The sequence below is a fragment of the Anomalospiza imberbis genome, chromosome 6 (assembly GCF_031753505.1).
Source record: "Anomalospiza imberbis isolate Cuckoo-Finch-1a 21T00152 chromosome 6, ASM3175350v1, whole genome shotgun sequence".
Lineage (NCBI taxonomy): Eukaryota > Metazoa > Chordata > Aves > Passeriformes > Viduidae > Anomalospiza > Anomalospiza imberbis.
This window is the reverse complement of record NC_089686.1, coordinates 36,430,459-36,444,745: the sequence shown is the minus strand read 5'-3', so window position 1 is coordinate 36,444,745 and position 14,287 is coordinate 36,430,459. Positions and strand designations below refer to the sequence as shown.

General features: G+C 37.1%; 1 protein-coding gene across 1 annotated transcript in view; it reads left to right on the top strand.

Annotated features, from left to right (window-relative positions):
* STARD9 (StAR related lipid transfer domain containing 9) overlaps nt 1–14,287 on the top strand; it is a 93,396-nt gene that overhangs the window by 22,555 nt on the left and 56,554 nt on the right. Inside the window, exon 4 of the mRNA XM_068193403.1 lies at nt 13,454–13,570. Within this exon, the coding sequence (XP_068049504.1) occupies nt 13,454–13,570 (117 nt within the window). The remainder of the gene's footprint in view (nt 1–13,453; nt 13,571–14,287) is intronic.

Below are 14,287 nucleotides of genomic sequence, written 5' to 3'. Positions count from 1 at the left end.
GGAAACAATCTTACACATAGAATAATAGTATAAAACTATTAAAAATCTTTAACTTTTAAAAATCCTTTTCAAGAGAGGCTTTGATTTTTTCAAAGTAATTGAGGGACTACTAAAAAAATAAATGTTAGAAGTGAAATGTTTTAAATTGTACAGTGTGCTGTGCTACTTTGACCTGTTTGAGCAGCTTTGATCAAAGCAGGCAGGCATTTTAAAAGAATTTGCAAATGCTGTGGCCTTCTTTTGCTGTTAGAGCAGAGTATACAGATCTTGAATGTAAGAAATACCCAATGCTTCTGCTGAAGTCTGAAAAGAGAGAGTCTGCACCAAATTCCCAGGGAGATGGATGGTCATCTTTAAACAGCACAGCTGTTTGGAAATCACCAACTAACTTTAACATGGGGTCATTATATTCAATAGTCTTCTGAAACAGTAACAATATTCTCTAATATCTGAATTTCTAGCTGAATGTGACTGTTCTTTATCTAAAAGAGGAAGTAGTGTAAGTAGAAATACAGATTAATAGGTTGGCATATTTGAGAACATCCTGAGGTTTTATGTGAATCTGTTTTTTTCTGAATCCATTTATTGTAATAAGACACTTGTATTAAAAAAGAGCTGAGACATGTATTTAAAATTTCTTGATTTAGCAAATGTTTGATACACTAAACATATGTTGGGATAGAACCGACAACTAAGTTGCAACCATAAGTGACAAAATTTATACCTTATTATAGACTATAATATCAATAAGCTGACAATATATAGAAGCAACATCCAGCTAGATAAATCCTGCAAATGCATTAATGTCCTGCATTTCATTCCTCTGTAAATATGTTTTCTGAATATCTAGCTATCTGCCTCTGCTCATTGCTTGTTCATTTCTTGCCCATTTTGATATGCTGCATAGCATAAACTCTTAATTTGTAAAGGAATAATATTTAATGCATCTTCAAGAGCTTTCAATGATGATGAAATTTCTTCATTCTCTCTCATTTTTCTGTATCACAACTTTTCATGTGTTTTATTAGGGGAAAAAAATTCTGGTTTTCTTATGCAATCAGATATGTTCCTCGGAATATTTTAAAAGTTTGGTGTTTTAGAAACATCATGTTTGAGAGAAACATCTAGAGAGAACATGTTTCTTTGAGAGAAACATCTAGAAAACATCATGTTTGAGAGGGTAACTCCAATGCGTTCTTCACAGGCAGTGCCTTGCCATGATACTATGAATTTTTTTTCTTTTTGACAGTTTGCCAAAGGGTCTTTGTTCATCCTGGTAATACCAATGATCTGGTTATTACTAGGCTTGTAATGACACACAAGTATGTGACCTTAATTGGAACATGAAGATTCCCTGGTTCTGATGCCTGGGGGGGGTTTACTGATTTTTTAGAAGATCTGCATCTTTGAATTTTTGAAAATACATGGTGTGATCTTTTGCTCTGTGGGAGTATTGGGATAGTCGGGTTCTTCTATATTTACAAACACTTTTTAGAAATTTTACAGGTGATGTGAACCGTCCTGCTTTTTGCTTTATGATAGTTAAAGTATAGTATGAACTATTGAACAATCTTCATAGAATGCCTTGCCCAATTTTGAGGCTGGTGTGGTATGAAGTAAGCAGGGAAGAGACTGACAGTATAAAGCACTAGTTCTGTCCAGCCTGAGTAATTTCTGCCCCTAGGAGAGCTGAAATAAAAGAAACTGATACTCTGCGCCTTTTTTTAATGTAACATTTCTAGTTAAGTGAGCTGTGGCTGTTCATGGGAGCTTTGGCTGTTAATACGCAGTCCTCGTAAATTGGAAGTGAACAGAGCTCCAATGACCTTGCAAAAGAACAGAAATAACAATTTACTGAACCACTAGCCCTGTCAAACTTCAATCTTAATATATTGTTGAGAATAGGATGCCAAAACCTCTCTCTATGAACTCATTAGTCACCTTAAATTACCTCCCATTGTTTGGATTCTCCTGGAAACTGCTAAAACCCATACAAATTTAGAAACTACTTTATTTCCATAGGATTTTGTACAGCTCCAAATAATTTTTTATTTCTTTTTAAAGTTGTGGGACATACCATGGAAAGCATTCTCTTTTTTTTTTTTGCACTAGAAGAAACCAAACATAAGTATTTAATATTGCAAGACTATTTGAAGAGCTGAATCACAGTCAAGAAACTTGCTTCTGGGAATTTGACTGGTGATTCTTGATCTTCTCAATATACATTGATGTCATATCTGAATTCATAAAAGTGTGTAGATTTTTCCTTCACATCCTTTTTGTGGACATCAGCTGCACTTTTAGTTCAGACCTGTCAGGTAGGTGTTTCAAGAGACAGGCATAAAATTAGTCCCACTGCTGTAAAGGAGTTTAACCAGTGGAAATGTCACTGTTCCCTGCTTATTGCGGAATGGGTGGAGTAGATGAGCTTTAAAAGTCCAAGCTATTCTACAGAATTACTAGGGTTGGAAAAGACCTCTAAGATGATTAAGTCCAACTTTTAATGTAGCACCAACTTGTTCATCACTAGGCCATGTACCCAGTTGCCACATCCACAAATCTTTTGAACCCTTCCAGGGATGGTGACTCCACAACTTCCCTGGGCAACCTTTTCAGTGAAGGAAATTTTCCTGATATCCAATCCAAACTTTCCCAACACATCTTGAGGCTGTTTCTTCTCATCCTGTCAATTGTTGCCTAGGAGAAGAGGTTCACCCACATCTCACCACAACCTCCTTTCATGTAGTTGTTCAGACTGGCAAGATTTCCCCTGAGCCTCCTTTTTTCCAGGCTAAACAACTTCAGCTTCTTCAGCCACTGATCATAAGACACATACTCCAGACCTTTCACCAGCTCCACTGCCCTTCTCTGGACCTACTCCAGCACCTCAATGTCCATATTGTAGCAAGGGGCCCAAAACTGGGCACGGGATTTGAGGCATGGCCTCACCAGTGCGAAGTACAGGGGAACAATCAGCCGTGGTCCTGCTGGCCACAATATTGCTGATACACGCCAGGATGACTTTGGTCTTTTTGGGCCCACCCTGGCTTGTGTTCAGCCAGTGTCAATCAGCACCCTCAGGTCATTTTCTGCTGGGCAGCTTTCCAGCCACTCTTCCCAAGCTTGCAGTGCTTGGGTGGGTTCTATAGGATCTGGCACCTCACTTTGTTGAACCTCCTGCAACTGGCCTGGTCCATTGATGCAGCCTGTCCAGATCCCTATGCAGAGCCTTCCTGCCCTCCAGCAGATCAACACTCCCACCCAAATTAGCCTCATCTGTGAACTGTCTGAGGGTGCACTCAGTCCCCTCGTCCAGGTCACTGAAGATATCAAACAGGGCTTGCCCCAGTACTGGGCCCTGGAAAACACCACTGGTGACCGGCTGCCAGCTGCACGTGACTCCATTGACCACCACTCTCTGGGCCTGGCCATCCTGCCAGTTTTCTACCCAATTTATGCTGCACCCACAAGCCCTGCAAATATTCTAAAAACTGCCCCAGAAATAAAAATCTCTCTGATGATTAAAACAGGTATAGTCCTAAGTCTGGTGCCTGAAACTAGGAGGATTTTTTTTTTCTTCCTGTGAAATAAAAGTAGAGGCAACTGCAGTGTGTTATAATAAGTGTCCTTAAAACTTTCTCATCTCCCCAGTTATGGAGGCATAATTTCTTTTAAACTAGAAACTGTTGCAGTAAAGTGCCAATGCTTCTGGTTTGTGCAGTAACAGCATAAATATATTTTTTAATAGATGACGAGCATTGCTTTATTAACAAAATATACTGCTATCCCTTGTTTAACATCCCAATTTATAAACAGAATATATGTCTATAATGTAGTGTAGAATCAGCTTACAGCTTGATTCCAACAGCCTCATCATTGCAATTGTAAAAAATTGAAATCTGAGGTACAGTTAAGAACAAGCACCAGTGAGTTCCATGAGCACTTGCAAGGTTCTCCCCAGATAAAATAATGCTAATGAAGAAAATTTAGTTCTAGGAGCATGACGTGAAATATATTGGGTTTGAGTATCATTGAAATGCAGCCATTGCTGATAGTTTTACAAACAGCATATACCTTGTAGAATTTCTGCTGGCATTTAAAAACAATTATTGATAAAAATAACTATTTTCAATGTCTTGTCATCTCTTTTGTTTAATTTTTACATTCTTTTGGTCTCTTGTATGAAGGTGAAAAAAATGAGCTGATTGCTAGGAAAGTATATTTTATAGGCTTAAGAATTCTTTTCCAGTGTTGTAGTTTTAAGAGCTGGTGATCTAATAGCAAAAATATCAAATTGAGCTAGATGACATATGAAAAGAGAATACCTATTTCCAGATGATGGAAAAAAAGCAGAAATCTGTCTTGATAGTGTCATTGTGCTGTTTTCTGAGTATTTCAAACAGTTACTAGCCTCTACTGAATTACTGAGAAATTTAAATTACTACTTTTTCCTTCTACCTCCTGGTAAGAAAGTCAAGGAACAATCTTTTTTCCATCTCCATCCTCAGTCTTCTCACAAAATTAAGGAGCAGTTATTTTCAGAGACACAGATGAGAATGGGTATTTATCTCTGCTGTCTTGTACAAAAAAATTGGTAATTTTATGTTGTTTTTCTTTACGTTCTTTCACATGGAATCGCAGACATCCGCTAATGACCTGGGATCTTAGCCAAGAGCTAGAGGCAGTGGGAGAAAATGCAGGATATTTATAACTTCATTATAATCCATCGTTTCTTCCTTGCTCTCTTCACTGCAAGAGAGATATCATTCCGTATAAAAAACCCACTAAACTCTCTCAGTACTTATTTTGCTCATTTTAAGAGTATCAGTAAAATTAACTGCTCTGCCTTTTTCTTATTCTTATTTCTTTTCAGTAGTCATTCAGGCACAGATAACAATGGTATCACAACATTTAGAGTCACAACTTCCATTATATTTCTGGCATGAAGTAATATCTGGGGCAGGGGAATGACACGTCTAAAACATCTGGCCATGGAGTAAAACAGTGTGACTGTAGAGAATATTGTGTTGCTTCTTCCACCTGTGACATTAGCCTTTGCTAGACCTTTTGAAAAGCTGAAGATTTTAGCTTCCCCCGTGGTTCCACTATTGAATGGTCTGGCCCAGAAATCACTCAGGAAAAATTTTCCTTCCTGGGGTATTTCTGGCACTGGTCTAAGTCACAATGTTACTGTTCTGCTGTTGAAGATGCACAGCACAGAAATTAAATCTGTACCTCTAACATCCAACCCAGCACTCAAACCTGTAGTTCCAGGTTCTTGGGACAGAGAAATGAAACCACTTCATTTCTCATCTGCTCATTAAGTGGTTTGTAGACATTGTTGCAAAGTTGTGTGTAGCTAGCCATTTGCTTCCAATCTTCTTCCTTTCCCCAAGGATGCTTACTGAAGTTTTTATCTAGTTTTAAAGACCCCAAAACCACAAAATGCTATGTGTGAATCTTAAAGTATTCATTAGTAAAGCCAAAAATTGTCAGATGTTTTTCAGTGTAGAAAGCTTTATTATGACAAATCTAGCTGGACTGAGCTAAATCAATATTGATGTAGTGTCAAATGCTGTAGAGTTTGGATTATATGGCTATTACATAAAAATTGCTCTTCTATAAATCAATGATAACACAATAGGAAACCCTGTTGGAAAGGAAAAGAGATGAGAGCTATGTGCTTTTGTACAGGCAGATGAAAATACACAAGTTGATGTTTACAGCAGAATACCAGCGATTTTATAAAAAAGAAAAGAATAAAAGAAGTAGAGAGTGGAGTTGTGTCCTTGGTGATGAAGCAGTTTAGAACTTTTAAAAGTTCAAGTTCTATCAGAACATTTATAAATTAGACTGATGTGGTAAGCACAGACTTTTTCCTTTTTTCAAAATGCAAGATTTTTTAAAATTAGTAAATAAGGTGTATTTTCATGAATATGTAATTCAGCAATAAAATGGCAGGAATGTAAAGCCACAACTCAACTTAATTAGAATCCAATATTTTCCCTCCTGTTCTCCACAGAAGAACAATAGTTTTGTTACATATTACCTGTGACTTTCTCTAGTATTTTTGTTTTATGGTTTCTCCTAAATACCTTAATCAAGCTTGAACTTTCATGCTGTTAAATTTAGTGTGTGTCCGTACATTACCACACAGAGCAGATAGTTTTTCCACTGGAAAAAAATTACACCTGATAAGAAGAACAAAGAAATCATTGTTGTCTCTCACAGGGAGAATTAAAGCACAAAGAGATTTAAGGACACACAGGAAGTCTGTTGGCAGAGCCAAGAACAGAACTGTCTCTTAAGTTCTGCTGCAAATGCCTCTGCCAGGGGCCAAGCTGCTTGAGCTGGAGAGAAGCCGTCCCTTTCACAGCCCTGCTTCCGGTTGGACTGGGAAAAAGAAACTGAAAAGGCAGGATAGAGAGAAGGAAAAGAAATAATCCTGGTTGTGAAGCTGGGCCTCTTGTTAAGAGAGAAAAACGTTCCCAAACTAACCAACCGATGCCTTCCCCCCTTCCGCTTTATCCATTCAAACCAAGGAGTAATGTTGCTGAAGTAATCCAAATGTCACAGTGGAGGGTTCTGTGCATCTGATCAGCATAATGTGCTTCCCTCTGTGCTTTCTCTGGCCGTGTACAGAAAGCCCTTCGGCTGACATTTGTGTAATATTTCTTAAGACAAAACACGTGCAGAAAAAGCCTTGCATTATCGCAACAACCTCCTAGATTTGTTTTTACATATTCCTTCCTTGCATTCTCCTTCTGCCTTCTTATTTAAATTAATCTTGAGGAGTTTGTAAAGATTGTGGGATGAAGGCTTTCATTTTTTTGGCAAGAATTGCTTAGTTCTGTATAATTCTATTTAATGTAATATTTTTTCCCCTTAAATCTGAATCTTGGAGGCTACACTCGAGATGTAGCAGCAATTGAATTAAACGTCATTTAGGTGTAACCCAAACAGCAACAGCTTGAGGCGGACAAGGCTCTGGAAGGAAAACACACCAAATATGAGATGCAGCATATCTGTAATTCATAGTGGAGACTGTGGCAAACAGATACTGCAGGACTGAGCCTCTTAGACTTTATGCAGTTACTCAAACTGCCCTGACCCTATTGGCTGAGTGTGATTTTGTTGGTATAGTAAATAACAGCACCTCTTTAATATTTAATTCATTCTATATCTGTGTCTGCTGCAGTTGCATTGATACTCTGAAGCTTTCTATTTATTGATGAGGAAGTTTTTCCTTTTCTTGCTTGCATGGCAAATCTTTAATGAAAACCTGGCTGTTGAGTTTTTTCAACCTTTATAAAGTCACTCGGTTCTGTGGTCAAAAGCAGCTTTTGGCTGTGTGTCCTGCTTCAGTTGAATCTTTTCCACTTTTATTAAACTGGGGTATTTTAAAGGCTATTTTTAATTGTGCTGTGCAAGAGGATAATTGTCTTTTGATTTTGGTCCTAGTTATTAGGTGTGGGAATAGATCTTAGCATTCTAACTTTAGCCTAATGTTTTTCAGTTAAACTGCGTTAGATGAATTGTCAATGATGATGCTTGTGAACTATGCCTGTAACACGTAGCAATTTTATTTATTCAAAAATCCTTTTTTTTTTTTTTTTTGCCTTTACCATATAAACTCTCTTGAAATTTCTGAGATTTCCAAGTTTGATATAATGTCCTAATGTTACTATTACACATTGAGCATTTCAGACACTGGCAAATAAGAAAATAGATGCTGTCCAAATAAGACTTGATAAACTATTCTATTAACTTGCTGTTCCTAAAAGTTGTAGCTTCCTCTTTCTGCTTTCTCCTCCCTTTTCCTCTGCTTCAGTCAAAGCTGGTCCTTACTTGTTCATTATTCTCAAAGCAAAATGCAAGTCTTATTTTCCAGAAATTACTTAGGGGAGAAGAGCCCTGAGTGCCAGAAAATTCATTTTTTTCAATATTGATCCTTATACTTGCAAACTTATCATTACATGTTGTACTTGGAAGTTTACTGGATTTTTTTTCATGTGACTCTGAGACTTGGCTTGAGTGACTTGGAAAAATATTCAATTGCCCAAATTATTAAACCCCAAAACATAACAGTCAATTTACTGTAATTTTAAAAAATTGTTTTTTTTTTCTTCTTGCAATCCAGGTTCTGATTGGATTAGGAAAGGAAAGTTTTATGGTCAGGAAATTTGTATTGCCAAACCTTCATTTCTGATAGAATGACCCCATTATCTTCACAATTAAAGCATTTATTAGTCTAAGAGGGATGCTATCAGAGAATAAAGAGAGTCCCTTCCACTTACAATGTAAAATATGTATTTGTTGTGATCTAGCTGTGCTAGATGTGTATCTATTCAATGCATACTAATTCAAAGAAAAGTCAAAGGTACTGATATTAACTGAGCCTTGTTTTACAAAGTCAGTAGCATTAGTTTGAATTTCATGCATTAGAGAACAGTTTAATTATCTCCAACCTTTTGGAGAAACAAAAGAAAAACTTCCAGTCAACACACTTGTGTCTGTCTTGGTCTGTGTCACAGAGAGGTTGTAGATTCAAGGGATTATCCACAGGCCATTGGTTTGGTAATAACTAAGGAGTCAAAGAATATAAAAGAAAAAAAAAAGTCTTTATAATATGCATAGGCAGTTGGGAGAAATAGAATATGCTCAAACTTTTTTTCAAAGATAAATAAGCCTTTTTAAAAAGAAGAATTTGAAAACAAAAGTCTTCACACTTTTAATATCAGAGCAAAAATTTCAATTTTTAACCTAAAGTCCCAAATCATTACTATTAATAAATGAAATCTGAAAATTCTTTCACTTTTGGTGAGTAACTGGATATGCTCCATGCCATATTTTATTTCTTAGCAGTAGAACAAAATATATTAGAAAAAAAAATCAGAAAAATATATTAGAAAAAATATATCCGAATAAAAATATAGTCGTCTGTCTGCTAATGCATATTTATACACAGACATGCAGGTCTAATGCGATAAAATGAGATATAATCTCAGGCTAATAAATAAGGTATTTTTCAGTGTCTTGAAAATTCATTATTTAGGAAAGACATAAAAAACCCACTATAAATTCTGGCTTTTAGGCTAGCAAAGGAGAGCAGTGAGAAGATTTCTGATTCTGCTGTCAAAATAGGAAAGAATCAGAACAGACTATTGCTCTTATAAATCTCCTAGTAGTGAAAAAGATTGTTATGCTTATTACTCACAAATCTAATTGCAAAACATGTTTCCAATTTCTAAAGAGGAAGAGTTTTACTACTTTAGTATTGTGAAACTCAATTTATAAAGGTTCATGCAAAGGGAAAAAGAAATGTCTTCTGGCACATGGTCATCACTGTTCCTTAGGAAGGTGCTATCCTTCTTTGAAATCTCCTAGATTCCTCCAATTTTTTTACTTTTGGTAAGACAAGGTGCATTTCCAATTGATATTCCTCATACAACATTTTAAAAATGGACTTTGTGGAAAGGTTCAAATTTTCAAGCATTCTTTAAGAAGTAACCCAAAACCATATCTCAGTTTGTTCTATCAATTTTTTTTTTTTGTTTTGAATTGAGTAATAAATCCTGATGTTCTTGTCAGGGGTGAACTGAATACTAACTGCAGATTTTTGGTGTGGATTTACTTTGTGGTCCATGCTGACTTCAGTTCATACTTCAGAATTTTTCTGAAAGAGTTTAAGAGGTTGTTTGCAGAGTGGCACATTCATTTAACCTCTAATACATTTCTATTTCAAAAGAAATAGTCTTTCTAGTCTTCAGTTTTAAATAGGATTAACTCAATATTGATAATTCAACAGTTGTCTTAATGCCTTCTCATAACTTTTTCAGGAAGGCATGGTTTTTTTCCACTGTTAGGATTGTTGACAAGTGATAAACTGTAGAATATTTCACAGATCACCATGGGATATGGACCACATACAGCTGGACAAGTGCAGGGAACAGACATGGCAAAGCCAGTTAGGGCTTTGTTGAAAGGCTCATTCTTGCGTGGAACAAAGTGAACAGTGCCAGTCACGCAGAGCAGCCATGCAGGGAAGACAGAGTTGTCTCAGCCAAATGGTGTGTTCTCTGCAGGAAACCATATCCAGCTCATGTTCCTTGAAAAACCTCATCTTCCTGAAGTTTCATTTCAAATGTGAGACTTGGAAGGCTCCCAGAAGAATCTTGTTTTCCCTGCCACCCCCCCCCTCGTGATCAGCAAAATCTGTGATTCAGTCTATTGTATCATGAAATATGTTAGTACATATGCCCAGAATGATTAATTAGAGGATTTTTTGTGTAATCTGCAGCTGTTATTGCTGATGGGTATTTGGACTAATGCCTCTGATATTAGAAAAAGCTTTGATTTCAATTACTCTCCTTCCTTTTTATACAAGTAATAAATTCATTGCTGTGCTTCACTTCTCCATTTTTTCTGCAGCACACCAAAACAAAGAGGCTTTTCTGACTAGATTGAGGCTTTATTCAATTAAATTAATTGTAATTTATCCTCACAGAAGGAGAGTAATTTACTAGAAAGAATGAAAACAAAACAGTACAAATCAGCCTTTAATAGAAGTTCAGCAAATATTTTTTTTAAATTCTGATGCATCACAATCCTAGGGTTATGTCGCTGTTTTCAGAGTATCCAGTTTTGCTTGTATTATATGTCTTCACTCAAGGCCTAATTAAGAAGGGTCTGACTTGAAACATATTGAAATAAAGCATCTGAGTAACCATGTGTGTTTAATACAGAGTAAATGTAGCAGCTTTAACTGAGACTGTGGAGTTAGAGGCTTTTCTTTCAGAGCATCCAAGGTACTCTTGGAGAGATGGCATGCCCCATAATTTGCACAGTTGGCTTAAATTGCTATGGATGCTCTAGAATCGCAAAGAGGTATTATGAACACTAGTGAGAACATCCCACAATCTTCTACTAATTGATAGCATTATTCCTACTTTATCTCTAGGAAAACTAACCATGAAAATGTTATATGAGTTACACAGTGTAATACAAAAGTTTCAACAACAGAGCAAGAAGTAAAATGCTGTTGTTCTAAAATACTAGCTTCAATGTCCAGATGACATTGATTAAGTGTTGCTATCCTGAAAGCTTGCCACCTGTGAAGATTTCATTTTATTATACTTAGCTCAGTTGCTAACTCTCAAAGAGCCATTGTGAACCTTCAGAAAGGAGGACAGCACTTAATGAGGAAACTATCCAAGAATCAAGACATTTCTCTAGGCTGCATTTATCCCTGTTGTGAGAGGTTCTACCACGTGAAGTGTGGGTTTCTAAAAACAGTCCATCTGCTTTTAGTACAATGAGCCATGCAAAATTCCTGAATTCATTCCATGTTGATACTCTGAAATGGGCACAGTATTGCCTTGCTCCCCTTACTTCCAGATAATTCATCCTGTAATTTCTTAGTCCTTTATACTGCTTGACTCTGGTCCTCTGTCAATCTTCGGAACTAGTTCTTGCCATCTTGAACTTAGATCAAATTCTTTCCTCCTGCCCCTTGTATTCACATTTCCAGCTACTGATTTCATTGAGGTGCTCACACAGGAGGAACTTCCTCCTTTGAACTTAAGTGTCCTGTCTTAGAGATGTCCTGCAAGTTTTACATGCTAACCAGGTAGGGAAGAGATCCTGGTGGTGTTCCTACTGAGGGAAAGTTCAGTGTTCACTGGAGAATTCACATGAGAATAACTTTCCCAGGACCCTGAGCCCTTTTAAGGTCTTTGCAGGGCTTCTACTTGTCTCATAGCCCAATTTGCTACTCACAGACAAATGTGCATTTGCTCGGAAGCACCTCTGCCCTGAATCCCTTGACCATCAGCTTGGACTCTACTCCTAATTAATATTCCTTGCCTCAATACTCCTCACATTAAACATTCCTTGGTGAGTTTTACACAGCCCTGCAGACCCCACTCAAATATCCCAAATTCTCCTGCTTCTTCTTTTTCTTCCAGATTGTTGGCTGTGAAGTCCAGGTTGACCCTCTCCAAAGCTCTGTTTCATTCTCTTAATGGTCTCCAGTAGTGACTGGAGAGTTTGTCTCTCTCTATCTCTCTATTTGTATATTATCCTTTGTCTCTTACATTTGTATCCCTGTGTTTTGTTCATGGCTTTCTCTGTATGTTTTGAATGGAAAAGTTTCTTGAGCTGATAATCCTAGTGAAGTGGATGCTCTGAGATGCCACATACCATTACAAATACTAACAGGGGTAGTCAAATTTTGTCAAATAGGAATTTTATTGATTCTTCAGCTGGAAATTAGCATCTTGTCCTAGTTTGAGTTGAAATATGATCTGAAAACTAAAGTCTCAGGAGAGGATTTACAACCTGCTTCCTGGGTAGTTTAGGTAAAGTGGTGATATCAATGATTTTTTTTTTCTATTGATTTTTGGATCAGTTTTAGTACGTTTATCTGTCCATTAGAGAAGCAAATGAGAGAATCTGTCCATTAGAGAAGCAAATAGTGAAATGGATGAGATTTCACAGCACTGAAACACTGAATTCCTATATATATACTAATCAGCTTCCTTTGTGAGCAGCAAAACCATTAATGTTTGTAACATCTCTTTTGCAAGGCCATAATGTGCAGAGGGGTTGGCAGTCTGCCTGCTGGAACCTTTTGATCCACAATGCACTTCCTGGCAAACCTTACTGGGTGTCCTCTCAGCTGGTCTAGGGCAAGGCTTTGCTGTCCTGAGAATGTGATCACAATGTGAGTCACCTGAAGATCAAAAAAAAAAAAAAAAAAGAGCAGGGAGAGTAGGAGGACTAACTGGTCAGATCTTCCTGTATGGGTAGATTGGCAGTGCTGGCCCAACTTTAGCAGCAGTCCTACTTTACTAAGACCAGTGCAAGCTTTGGAAGTCCTGAGAGGCTGACAGGATTTGGTGGTAACAGGTCCTGGCTCTGTAATACAATGAGCAGAAAAAGACATGTCACTGTGGGTTTGGTGGGAAGAGAAGATAAAACATGTAGCCTCTGGTGGTATCACTTACTGACCAGATGAGTCAGATAGAAATATTGCTTGAGTGAAATCTGCATGCAGGTTAGACTTTGCTTTGCTTCTGATCTGTAATTTTGATGCTGAGTTTATGTAATTGCATCAAAGAGCTTCGATCATGCCTTTCAGTCTTATTTATGATGGGAACTGTAAACACTCAGGGTAGGAAAGATCCTCAAGAATTCACATAGTCTGAATATAAAATAAGACATAGCAGGCAGGGAAGCACTTAAACACTACTGCTCCTTGTCAGCACTATGCTTGGCATACCAGTATCTTAAGGAAGGTCTAATAAGTGGATGCTGAGCACTCAACATTGAGTCTGATAAAATAGAAATGTTCCCATGGAGTTATTAAAGGAGCAAGGTCTGCAAGTAATGAAGAGTGTTTGCAGGGAGACGTATTGTTCATGTACTGTTTTATTTCTCTTGGTCTTTTCAGGTGTTCCAGGACCTTGGCACTTCTGTGTTGTCTGGTGCATTTAGAGGATACAACATCTGTCTCTTGGCATATGGACAGACAGGTTCAGGAAAAACTTACACAATGATGGGTACACCTGTGAGTTGCACCATTTATTTTAAACTTAGGGTTGAGGGCAGGATGTCTAGCAGAAACATTGCTTTATTTTTAAATGGTGGTTGTAGTGCTTGTTGAGCAGAATGCTTATACATGTTTTATTCAGTTTTAAATGTATAAAATGTGAGCCTTTACATTTAGGTAAAAAATAGAGTACCAGGTAAAAATATTAGAAATTGTGGTGTAGTTTAAATATTTATTATTAGATAAGCTTCTTCTTACTACATATGAATCTTATCACAGAGTTAGAGGACAAAAAAAAATCAAAACCTCAGAATAGTTCTGGATTTTAAAAACTGTAGACCAAGATAATACCAAGTGTTCATTCCTGGGTGATATTTTGGCAATCTGGCCTATGCTGGGATTAAGTTACCTTCACAAATAAAACTGGATACAATTCACAGTAATGGTTTTGTAACAGGCTTGATTATTACTTGGAATATTGGCCTGTGGAAAGTAATACTTCACTTCTGGTTTTGACGCGCATTTGAATGGAATTTACAGAAGCTGTTACATTCTGAGATTGTCTACCAGGCATCACCCACAGTGCATTTTAATCTTGCTACTCAGATTGATGGATTCAGTTGATGATTTCCTCTGCTTTGCTGCAATAGAAGGCAATTTGATATTTATCCATGAATATTCTTAGCTGTTGGTGAAACATACTGCTGAAAAGAAAAAAAAAATTAATAGTTTGCA